This window comes from Theropithecus gelada, chromosome 12 (assembly GCF_003255815.1).
Source record: "Theropithecus gelada isolate Dixy chromosome 12, Tgel_1.0, whole genome shotgun sequence".
NCBI classification, from domain to species: Eukaryota; Metazoa; Chordata; class Mammalia; order Primates; family Cercopithecidae; genus Theropithecus; species Theropithecus gelada.
In genome coordinates, this window is record NC_037680.1 from 67,586,978 (window position 1) to 67,600,103 (window position 13,126).

Consider the following 13,126-nt stretch of genomic DNA (forward strand, 5'->3'; position numbering starts at 1 on the left):
TGGGGTTCCTTTGTAATATACAGACTTGTTTTACTATTAAAAGCTTCTCATCATTACCCCCTCTTTCTTTTCCTTTCCCCCAGTCATAGATGTGAAGTCTGCACCACTTCTGTCTTAGGAGAAAACTGAAGCTCTCCGAGTGGCCTTGAGAGGCCCCCATGGCCACGGTGAAGTTTAGTTGCAGCTGCTTATTACTCTGCTAGTGTTAGAAAGCCCAGCGGTCCCTTTTCAGGAGCTGCTGACATACCGCTTCATTTCTAAGGCTTTGACCTCCATATGCCCTTAGATCTGACAAACATCAGAGTAAACAAAAAGAGGAACTTCATTTATCATTTACGTTGCTCCAATATGAGGTTATTTTCCAAAATCTTAAGGAAAAAAAACAAAAACAAAAACAGAAAAACCTAACCTTCGCAAGGCTGAGAGCTGTAGTGTTTACCAAAGGCTTTGTCTTTGGGAATGTCAGGATATAGGTACTTCAGAGGGTTTTCAGGAATGTTTTCCGCCATAATAACTTTGTAGTCTCGCAGGATGTCAGCGAATGGCAGAGCAGACAACCGGCCTTTATTGTAGGGCTCTACAGAGTGGAATCTCACTTCCCCTTGAAAAACAGAAATTGGAGAAATATACAGGTTCCTGTACACATTCCTCGTGACCATTTTTTCCCTGCCCACATTCTCTTCATGCCACTGGAGTGACTTGTCAGTTCATGTCACTTCAATGTCAGACCGTCTGCTGCCTGGACAGTATAGATTGTGCAAACGATAGACTTTTTGGAATTCATGGGTACCCTGTTCTGAGACAACTGCAACTACTAATATTCAAGCCCACTGAATACATCACAAATAGATCAACACATCATACACTTCCAAAAACTGAAATCCCAGTAACTAAATTTAAGAAAACTAATTTCACAAGAATAAACATTAGTTAGTATATACCATTTTCAGAATGGTCCACCCAGGTGAAAGTTATTCCTCCGAGATGGCTTTCACTGAATCTTAATAAAAAGGTGCCAGGCATTTTATCCTTTAGCAAGAGCCGTTCCTTCTCTTTGCTAACAAAGCCCATGACATACCTAAAAATAGAAATGCATGATTTTTTCTGATCATTATTGGATTTTCACTTATTGCATTTACAAAGAGCAGACCTACAGTTTGTTTTGAGTGTAATCAAAAGTCATTCTCACCTGAAATACTCATATGTAGATTAATATACATAGTGATACTCCACGAATAAGAAATTGCAACTATTTTTTTCTATGGTACTAAACATGCTTTAGAGAAAAAGAAGTAGAAGAAAACCAATAACAACAGAAAAAAAGAACATAATTCACTCATATGAAAAATATAGCCTGCAACTTACCCATCAATCCAAAGGGGAAGAATGTGTTTCTTAATTAGATCCAATATTGCTTCAAGCCATGTCCAAAAGGTAAATGATTTACCAGGTAAGTGTTCCTATAGGAATAAACAAGCACATTAAGACAATGGTTATTTAAGTAATAATGTTGATATAATAATTTAAGTTCAATTTTTCAACAAAATAATATCCTGAAACTGGACAACACCTTAGTTTCTTTAAAAAACATTCTTGGCCGGGCATGGTGGCTCATGCCTGTAATCCCAGCACTTTGGGAGGCCGAGGTGGGCAGATCAACAGGTCAGGAGATCGAGACCATCCTGGTTAACACGGTGAAACCCCGTCTCTGCTAAAAATACCAAAAAAATTAGCTGGGCGTGGTGGTGAGTGCCTGTAGTCCCAGCTACTTGGGAGGCTGAGGCAGGAGAATGGCATGAACCCGGGAGGCGACAGAGCGAGACTCCTTCTCAAAAAAAAAAAAAAAAAAAAAAATTCTTATCTGTGAATTTCTCAAAACCCCAGGTAGTAATATAGACTTAGGAACATTCTATTAAAAAACAAATGTATCTAAATGATGTTTCCCCGACTGTTTGTACCTTGCAGAACTTGGCCCAGGTGAGGTGACCATCACTGTAGCTAGATTGGACTGAAATGAAAGAAAAGAATGAGATTTTTCATTTGACAATGAGATGCTTCAATTTTGTGCTCAATTTAGATATTTTTCCTCTTCCCTTTCAAGCATTTCTTAAGCACCTGTTATGGATTTGCAATGTACTGAGTGCTAGGTACAGTGCAAATATAAGACATCATCCTTGCTCCTAAGAAGTTTATTATCTAGATAATAAGCTTTTTGGTGGAGGAGCTAACAATGGCTTTAGAAAGCAGGTGGGTATCTAGGATCTGGATGGGTAGAATATAAATTGTCAGAGGAGACAAACGAGGCCACTCCAGAGAGCAAGAGTAATATAGGACAAGGCATGATGGACATGGACATGGCTTATACTGGAGACAGGAAGAGCTGCCTAATGTTGGTAAATGAACATTATAAAACAAATTTGTGTAAGTTAGGTGTAGCTAGATTACCAAGAATGTTGCCTATTAAGATGGAAAGAATGGACTAGAAATCTATTAGACAATAAGTAGCCATTGGCTGTTTTGATCCAGAGCAGTGAAAGGACACAAGAGTTTTCATCTAAATTTTTAAGGAAATTATACTCATAAGAATAATTTGATAAAGGTCTGAAAGGATATGGTTGCTATCTATACTACATGCTTAAAAGCTTTACTCACTCTAACAAATATTTATTGAATGCCTACTATTGCTGCTTATGAATTAAATAAGGATCAAAACATGTATTTCCATTAAGTAAATTTTGTGATGTTTTCCGAAATCCTAATTTATTTAAGTACCCATTGATCCAAGAGTAGGTGCAAGTGGCAAGCATCCCAGCACCATGTGAGTCAAGCTTAAATCACACATGATTCTACTTCTGCTGCACAAATGGATCTTTGGCCCTAATTTAACTAGAAATGCATATAGATCTAATTTTAACTCTTTTTTTTGGTGTTAAATATGTTAAACCCTGACTTGTCAAAATACAGCTTTCTTAGAGATTTTTTAGAAAAAGTTTGGATTATAGTTGGTACATGTAGTACCAATGACTCTATTTTGCAAACTTTAGAAATCTCAGTCAAAGCTGAAACTTTCTTGGTATGCAGAATTAAGTATTGCCCAGGTGGTTTAAAATTTCTATTACATTTCCTAGACCTAGTGAAGGAATCAGTCATTTTCCAGTTGGTTTATGTCAGTTGAGACATTCATATGAACGATCATATGGGGCACCATTAAGGCTTCACATCATATTTAGTGGAAATATACCCTGGAGACTGGGGTGGGGAATAGACAGGGAGGGGCTTTAGACCTGGACAGGTCTGGCCTGCGGCTTGGTTCTGCTGTGTACTAGCCATGCAGCTGTGGCAAGTCACTTGACTTCTGCACTCTAATACAGTCACTTATAAAATTGATAGAATAAGGTGAGCCTTGCAGGACTTTCCCGAGGATTAAAAATAATATAACACTTAGCTCTGTGCCTGGCAATATAGTAGGCATTGAATAAATTATGATGATCATCATTATTATTAATAGTAGTAATAGCGTCCCGGTTATTTAAAATGCTTGAGTGCCAAAAACAGAGGCGAATCCTGTCTGTCTACCAGCTCTCACCTGTAAGCTTCTCTGCCAGCATATTGAGTTGATCTGAATTAAGGCCACGACCAACGTACGATGAAAACTGCCAGCTCATCACCTCCAGTAGTTGACTCAATGTGGCAGGTGGGGGATTATTAAAGAAAACCAAGTTCTGAAATAGAATCATGATGATGATTTGTTAATTATCTTACAGTGGGTAGCTAGTGAGCAGGGCGAGAGAGGTCTCCCCGTCTCCCCACACACATACTAGGAATGTTGGGTGACCATTAGGTGATGGTCAGGCAGTTGTTAACTGTTTCTCTAAAGTCATAATTGGTCACAGCTGGTGCCAAGGAAAGACCGTGTTCTAATAGAAAACACCTAAAACTGCTCAGCAGCGTCCCAGTAAGATCTCAGGTGTGGGGAGAAGTAACACAAGACCCCTGAAGAATGCCAAGCCCAAATCAAGAGGTCAAGCTGCACACTTGGCTTCTCAAGTTGCCCACTTGGTCCTCTTCCAAGTTGTACTTTCCTTTCCTTCCTTCTCTTACTGTTCTAAAGCTTTTAATAAACTTTCACTCCTGCTCTGAAGCTTGCCTTGGTCACTCCTTCTGTCCTATGCTCCTCAGTTGAATTCTTTCTTCTGAGGCAAGAATTGAGGTTGCTGCAGATCCATACACATTCACCACTAATAACAATTACGCTTATGACACTGTAATTCAATATATAGGATTCCTAATTTAAAGTCTTTTGGCCAACCTAAGTAAGTATAAAATATCATCTCATCTCTGTTGTTCTTAAGACTGACATCGTCTTTTCCTAAAAGTCTCCCTGTTCTTTGAGTATAATATAATCAGAGCTCCATCTTTCTTCAGAAGCATCACTTGGCATCTCTTGAACTTTTCCGTATCAGTCTACTCATGCAGGTACTTAACACTGTCCAACAAGTAATTTGACAGATACTCTATTCTAAAACAATATTCATCCTAAACAAAACTTATATTATTTAATTGGTTTATCATGGGGTTGGCACAAGTTTTACCTTGACCAGACCAATCATCCCAAAGTGCTAGAAACCGTCAAGTCCCAGGCTAGGGAAGGTGACCCTACAATATTATGATTAACCTCAAATACCTGTTTTATGGACACCATAGTAGTCTTTTCTTATTTGCTCTACGTAAACAAAACAAAACAAAACAAAAAACAGAGAAATGATCTTGCTATGTTGTCCAAGCTGGACTTGAACTTTTGGGCTCAAGAAATTTTCTTGCCTCAGTCTCTCAAGTAGCTGAAACTACAGGTGTGCACCACTGTGCCAAGCTAAATAAGAGAATATTCTGTGTGATCGACTACAAACGAGATTGTGCCAGAAACTGGGTCAACAATAGTGAAACATAAGACTCTGTCACAGATTACTGGAAAACAGATGTGTGAAACTCAAGAAAGGTGTTTCAAGAAGAGGAAAGGAAGAATTCAGAAATCCAATGCGGTGCCTGGAGAAGGCTGTTGTGAACATGAGCTAAACTGGGCTTAGATTAATCAAGAAAAAGAACCAATTCAAGAGATTTCAGAAGGCGGGAATAAAAGAGGACACAGCATCCAACAAGGAATGGGCAATAGGAAGAGGAGGAATGAAGAGAAAGAATTTCTCGGGAGATGGTTTTTTTGTGAACCTGAGAATGGTGCCTGGAAAAGTGACCAGAAAGCACAGAATACAATCAAGGCCTAAGGGCTTAGGTTTCAAAGCAGGATAGAATTAAGAGGAGAAACCAGGATTAGTTGTTCAGACTGGTTCTGTAACTAGGCTGTGAATCTGTGTTTTCGGAGCTGTATGTTATCTATAGTTCTAGATTCTCATCCTAGAGCCATGTAAATTTGGGATGATGAGTGTGATGATTTTGGGGACTTTCTTACAGCAGGAGGTTGCTGAAGAAAGCTAAGTGCAGCACTGCTCTGTGAGGCTGGAGGATGGAGCAGTATCCCATCACTCCTTCCACTCCCCGGAGTTGGAAGAAAGCTGAACAAGTGTTGATCTAATGGGGATCAGCATTTAATCTCAGGGGCATTGGCTGTCCTTCACCTTAAAGACCAGGCCATTTCTCTGATAAGTTCTGCTCTTTTCGGGGCACCCTGCACAGTCTACCTCTCTGCAGTTAATTTGTCTCAGATGCTAGGGCACTTGAGGAGGAGAAGGAGTAGGGCTGAGTCATTTCCTTATTAGAAACATTGAATCAAAGGGAAAGAACACTAAGCTGATTCATTATGATCTTGTTCTTACTACTGGGATCTAAGTAGAAGAATTCTTCCCTTTGGAGGGAACATTTGCTCTGAATTAAGAAGAAATGTTGTTATTTACATGTGACCTATTTTCTCTAGACCTTAGTGGTTTCCAGGATAACACACTGAGGTTTTGAAGGAGGGGTGCAAGGGGAAGTGCTGACTCATCTTTTTTGCCACTCCCTTCCCTGGTTGTCTTATAAGAGCATCTATTCACGGCTTGCTTTGGGACTTGAGGCCAATTTTGGGCCAGTGTTACAACCACCAGATGGCATTAAATCCCAGCTTGAGCCTAGGATGGATGAAATCTGCAATCGACTTGAAAATGCGTGCTGTCAGAATACAATTGGGCAAGATTGATGAATATTCTAATTACTTACTTGGAAACCAATTCTCTACCTTCATAGAAGAGACTATATGGACAAGGTGGGACCAGAGCAGCTGAGGAGGTAAGAAGTTTCCTTCAGCTTAGTTAACAGAGACATAGGATGGCCCTGGAACTCTCTGGTACGTACATAGTTGGGAGCTGACCAGACCCTCAGAAATAATAAATACCTGTCTGTTACTTTTGCTAGCAGAACTCTCTCAGGGACCACATACATCAGAACATACTACTTTAAATATGACATGAGAGGAAACACACAACTAGAAATAAAGCAACTCTCACCCCACACCCCACCGGCATACATATGTTTTGATGCAGATGTGTTTCTTGGCAATAAAACAAATCAAATAGAATTAAAGAAGGTGAGGTAGAAATAGAGTCTACCTGGGAATCGTTGGTTGACACGTTGTACCAAATGATGGATGCCCAAGCATTAGGTAATTGACTGACGTTGGAAATCATCACCACAGGCAATGAGCTGGTCTGGTTTGGGGGAAAAAGAGCATAGTTATTACAGGTAGTCCCACCTTACATTGATCTTATGCTTGACCCTCGCCTGTAAAGGGCCAATCTCAAGCCAGTCCCACGCCTCCAGTCCTGATGTCCATGCTGCCCTGGTCACTGAAATGACTTGTGAAGGCCATGGAACTTTCTGAGCATGCATGAGTAAGGGCACAGAGAGGAAAGAGCAGGAATCCTTTCAGAGTGCTCAGTCAGGCAGCTTCCCAGTATCTCCCCTGACATCGTGGACATGTTTATACTTTTTAAATGTCACCCGCTGCCTCAAGTGCAATATATTAGAGAGTCTTTTGAATTAGCAACAATCTTCTTTATAAGTTAAAGAATCTATTTTAAGTTTTTCTCTGGAATGAATCGGTATCTTCAAATCACGACCTAACACCTAATTAACGTAAACACTGGAAGTGGGAGGTTTCTATTGTAAAAGTAGGAGATGTAAGCTATGGGTGATAGAGCCGTCTGTGCTATTGTTACAGAACTAACTCAATTTAGTATTCTTGGTACTGCGGTTTTCTACTTTATGAAATAAACAGGCTTTTACAAATTAGCCTGGGAAACTAATCAACTTATAGTAGTCTTTCCCCAACAACAGACATTAGATTCCTATAGATGGTAAAATACCCATTTGAGGAAATTTAACAACTCATAAAAACAGAGGTTTAGGGAAAGGAGATGAGGAAGGAATTTATGAAAGATTTTAAAAACATATTACCATCATTAAGATAAAAGAGCAAAGGCAGAATTCTAAAAGAATATCCTCCACAATAGGATCATATTCAGGGTGTGTGAGATTGTGTTTGTTCATTCATGCACTCGTTCATTCATAGTGTTCTGCCCTCAAGGAGCACATAGTCAATTAATGCTCAATTTAATCCCAAAAGTTTCTTTATTCTTTCTTTTAGTGGTGATTGTTTTACGAGGATCAAAGCAACGTACTGTAATGTTCCTATTATTTGTCTTTGTTCATTATGTTAGAGAAATCTTCTGTGAGTTTTTATGTACAAGTTAAAATTTTGAAAATATATTACTACAAAAAATATATCACTACATGACATAAGTTCAAGGATACTTATTCCTCTTTAGACTTTCCACTGAGTGTTCATGACTCAGGAAATCCCAGAAAACCAAACAAAGAAGAACCTGAGCAACAAATTATTTAATGTATATAAAGTTCATAATACCCTTGAACTTTTTATTTTATTTTATTTTATTATTTGTTTATTTATTTTTTTGAGACTGGGTCTCACTCTGTCACCCAGGCTGGAGTGCAGTGGCATGATCACCACTCACTGCAGCCTCCACCTCCTGGGCTCAATTGATCCTCCTGCGTCTGCCTCCTGAGTAGCTGGGACTACAGGCATGTGCCACCACACCCAGCAAACTTTTGTATTTTTAGTAGAGATGGGAGGTTTTGCACTGTTGCCCAGGCTGGTCTCAAATTCCGGGGCTCAAGCAATCCACCCACCTTGGCCTACCAAAGTGCTGGGATTACAGGTGTGAGTCACAGCACCCGCTACCCACAAGCTTTTATCATATATATTTAACCAAATTATTATGTTAACTAGTGAATATTTGACATATTGATTTTCTAAATTAAAACAAAAGTAATGAATAGGGAATGTACTAAAACCTAGAAAAAACCAAACTTACATCTATTAATGCTGATCAATTCCTGCAAATACCATGAGTAAATGGTGTATGTTCTTGAAACACCTACCTCCAAATCTATGGTCAGACCATAGAGGCAGATCTGTGTTTCAAAGGTTATGGAATGAAGTTCTTCAGTCACCATGTGACAGCCCTAAGGGAGAAAGAAATAAATTGTTACCTCACAAATGCATACTTACTATCTAATAGAAGACTTGTTTCTATATAAATTAATACATTTATTAATAAATTAATAAAGTAAATGCCCCCAAGCCATCTCTACTATTGAACATTCCCTCTTATTGATTTAAAAGTTATATACAGTTTGGAAAATCTTCATTTCCCCAAACAGAATGATTTTAAGTCTTCAAAACAAGATAATTTCTGGCTTTAAAAATTCTAGCATAGTTTTTTTCCATTGAAATTTAGACAAGTTGTTGCTTATCTTAATATTTGAAAATTGGTCCTTTCGAGTTACCAAATGTTAATAAAAGCAATCTATATATGCATAAGTATACAGATACAAGTCTTAGTGTCACAATGAATCTGTTTCAAAAGAATGCAAGACCTCCTTCTGGTTTAACATGGTAGGTGGAGTATACGTATTTTCCTCTGTTCCCTCCAGACACTCCAATAAGGTAATAACTGGAGTTTTATTCACTTTCCAATAAAGTAAAACTGTAATCTAGATCCCTGAGTGAAAAGTAGGGGAGTGTAGAGTGAGGGTAGAAGAAAGAACACAGGGGTTGAAAGCACTGAGCACCCTGAGGCTGCAGAAAAGAAGACTGCAGACCAGGATGTGCTGTAAGAGCCCCAGCTCAGGCAGTGAAGTCTCCACCCCTCCAGACCTGGGCACAGGAGGGAGGTTTGCTCTTTGGAGCAGATGAGTCAGAGTAATTAGAGAGGCTCTCTACATTCTGGGAACAAGGTAAAGCTGCAGTCAGGGGTTAGGTGCTGTGTGTGCTAAAGAGAGGAAGGTCCTGTGAAAATGTACAGTGAAGCCCATGTTTGCCCCTTCTCCGACACCTAGAGCCAGGCTTAAAAGCTCCTGGAAAGGTATCTGGGAAGTTTGCCAGACCAAGGGAGGTAACATACAGATGCTGCCTTCTACACCCACCACCGTCCCCCAACAACCCATTGAAACAGCCAGATTCTAATAATCACCCTAAGTCTACAGTTCCCAACATGCACATAGAGTTTTCAGGCAGTTTTTCAGTGCCCTTCTCTTAATGATTAACAGCAAGCTAATGATCATCAGGCATTTGACAAACCCTCTCACATGAAATGAAAATGCAAAAACAAAAAACTCAGAGGAAAAGCAAAATGTAAAAAAAAAAAAAAAAAAAAAAAAAAGCAGAAGAAGAGTAAAAAAACAGTGAAAAAAGTCTACTGTATTCAGCTCAGTTTATTCAATAAATATATGGCATGTTGAAGGGGCCTCAACCATTTGTAATGAGAAGATAATGCTTAGATACTGATTTGAACAAACCAACTGTCAAAAGGCCTTTTTTGAGACAATGGAGGAATTTGAACAAAAAATAGGATTTTATTAAGTCAGGATTAAAAAATGTTATTTTGTTTTTTGCGATAAGGGTAGTGTGGTTAGGTTTAAACATTTCCTATATTCTAAAGATTCCTGCTGAAGGATCTACATTATACTGTACTATCTAGAATTTGAGAACTCCAGGAAAAATATATGTATTGTTGAAGTTAGGTGATGCTTAAATCCATTCATTGTATTTTCCCTCTATTTCTGTATATATTTGAAAATGTACATTAAAACACTTTTTAAAAACTATATAAAACAAATATTACATCAGTGAAACAAGAATAGAATATTATTGTAAGAAACATTCCGAAAAGAATAAAGAACCACTTAAAAAGAACAAAACCACTTAAAATATAATAAGAGAAATAGACAAGTCAGTAAAAAGATTGGACATAGAGTAGAGGAAATTTCCCAGAATGTAAAACAAACAAAAAAACCCCACAAAGATGTCAAAAATAGAATAGAAAAGATAGCAAATAAAGAATTATACATGAACTGCAACAACAAACTAACACAAGTTCCAGAAAGAGAACAGAGAAAATGGAGCAGAGAAAATATCAAAGACATAAACAAATTGTAACTCTTATACCACTTATGTAATTGCTACAATCACTTTGGAGAACAATTCCTCAGTGTCTAGAAAAGTAGAAGATGCACATTACCTATACATAACAATTCTTGTTGAATCATCTGATTCTGACCCATCTGCTACCAAATATATATAAGTCAAAGATTTTTTACACTCGTATTAAAAAAAGACATGTAGAAGAATGTTAATTGAAGAATGTTTATAGTAGAACTGCTTATAATGATAAAATGATTCATCAATAGGAGAAGAGCTAGCTATACTGTGTATATTTATAGAGCAAAAAGCTATACAGCGTTGGAATAAATGATCCACAGCAACATGAATCAATGTAGGAATGAGTCTCAGAAAATATTTTGTTGAGCAAGAAAAGCAAGTTGTGATAAAATATATATATAAGGATGCCATTTATGTAAAATCCGAATTTATAATACAGAATAATATAAAGTATATAGAAACATATTCATTCATAGAAAAAGTATAAAGGCATTCTTGAAAACAATAAACATCAAAATTCAAGACAATGGTTTTTGGGAGGTGGGTGGGTACAGAGAAGAAACGGATTAAAGGTGGGGGGTGGGGTACCAGGTGTCTTCAACTATATTTGCAAAGTTTGAATTTTTAAGCTGTTTGATGGGTGTTCATGCTATTATTCTTTATGTTTTTACGTGTTTTCAATAGTCTATAAAAATGAAGAATACGACAAAACTTTTCAAACTAAAGGACATGAGTGTTCAAATTGGAAGGACCCATGAATGGCTGGCACAATAAATAAATGAAGAGCCGAACCGAAACTCAATCCTGTAAAATTGCAGGAAACCAGTTTAAAAGTTTCAGGAGTGCAGGAAAAAAAAGGCATTTATAAATGATTAAGAATCAGAATACAAGATAAGTAGAAGACAATGGAATAGTGCTTTAAGAATTCAGAGGAAAAATGATTTCTAACCCAGAATTCTATATCCAGCCAAACTGTCAGTCAACTATGAATGGGAAAAACGTTTTCAGATATGCAAGGCCTCTGGAAATTTGGCTTCTTAGTACTTTTTCTTTGGAAACTACTGAAAGAGTCTCTCTAATAAAAAGGAGAGAGTAACCTAAGAAAGAGGAAGACATGAACCCAGCCAGGAGAAGGGGGTGGGACTCCCTAGGATAACGGTGAAAGGGAGTTTCAAAAACAAACAAACAAAACAAAAAACAAAAAGCCACAACCCTACGATTGCACAACAGGATCAGAGGGCAAGTAGCCAGGACTGGAGCCAGAAGATGGAGGGCTCCCAGAGCGACGTTGCCAAGAAAAAAAGAAGAAAGGAACTTATAGATTGACATGTTTGACCAAATTGTAAGGAGTTTTCTTGTTCTGATGGAAAGTTTGGGGCTTAATTAGTGACAGGTACATAAATTAATCAAATCAAAAACTCAGGGAAACTATTAAATCCAGAGAAAACAAAAAGTAATACAAGAATGGAAATACAATCATAGTATGCTATATGGCTTCGCTGTTAACAATTTTTATATAATCATAATAAGGTAAACATTGAATACATTGAGTAAATGAAAATGTATTATATAATGATATTGTGAAGATGGGGGAGAATTTCTATGTATGGAGACCTGTTATAAGAAAGACATAGATTAATCTTTTATAGAAAATCAGAAGTTAGACACATAAAATTTAAAAAAATCAGGAGATATCAGTATTAGCATGATATTTACAGCTCAAAAAATAATCACCTCTGGGTAGGAGTTTGACATAGAAAGAAGCAGGAAATTAAATTAGTCCCTGGTGAAATTTTATAGCAGGTAAAAAAGGACCAGCAGTATTGCCATCACCTAAAAGCTTGTAAGAAAAACAGGAACTCTGACCTCATTCCAGGCTTACTGAATCAGATTCTGCATTTTAACAAGAGTCCTGGGTGAAATTTGAGAGGAATTATTCTCAATGTGTGTATCCTCATTGCGTTTAATCCCAAAAGGGAGATGGAAAATTTGGAGATATAAAGCTTCAACAATTTATAAAATGAGCCCTGGGAACATGTGAACATGTAGGATTATTTACATCAGAAAAGTCAGGGTGGGCAGTTGGAGGTGGCAGGGTCACCTGAAAAGAAAGGAAGGTCAACCTAAGTATGCATTAATAAGTCAGAATTCTGTTTGCATTTGAAATCTGAAGTAATAAAAATAGTCTAATGTGATGATATGAACAAGAATTCTGTGATTGAGAAGACTTCCTTGATAATGAGAATGCTACATTTAGGATTTGTTATTGAGAAGGAAGTAGATCTTTGTGATACTTTACATTGCCTGCAGGTAGTTACATTGACTAGGGTGGAATCACTTCTTACTGGGTTAGTAGAAAGTTATGTTTAATCAAAATTCTGCTTAAAAATCCCTAAACCACCCCTAAAAGTACTCCCAGCACGTCAACACATCAAACAGCCAGTTCCTCTTCTCCAGCCCTTTTATGTTAAAATAAGTTGCTCTTTCTTTGGTTGAGCTTGAGACGGACTAGTTGTCTTGAGTGTAGGCACCAAGAAGGTGTATTTTTGAACAATAGAAAATCTCACTGCCCTCTAGGGAGGGGATGCTTACACTATACAAAACACTGAAGAATCT

At 37.7% G+C, this 13,126-nt stretch overlaps 1 protein-coding gene across 3 annotated transcripts in view; it reads right to left on the minus strand.

Moving 5' to 3' along the window:
- The window catches only part of STAT4 (signal transducer and activator of transcription 4), a 145,830-nt gene that overhangs the window by 2,964 nt on the left and 129,740 nt on the right, over positions 1-13,126 (minus strand). For all 3 annotated transcript variants that reach the window (XM_025404100.1, XM_025404102.1, XM_025404101.1), the window contains 7 exons: positions 8,449-8,532; positions 6,597-6,695; positions 3,587-3,722; positions 1,959-2,008; positions 1,366-1,460; positions 942-1,078; positions 410-601 (listed from right to left, as the gene is read on the minus strand). In XM_025404100.1, coding sequence (XP_025259885.1) covers positions 410-601; positions 942-1,078; positions 1,366-1,460; positions 1,959-2,008; positions 3,587-3,722; positions 6,597-6,695; positions 8,449-8,532 — 793 coding nt within the window. The remainder of the gene's footprint in view (positions 1-409; positions 602-941; positions 1,079-1,365; positions 1,461-1,958; positions 2,009-3,586; positions 3,723-6,596; positions 6,696-8,448; positions 8,533-13,126) is intronic.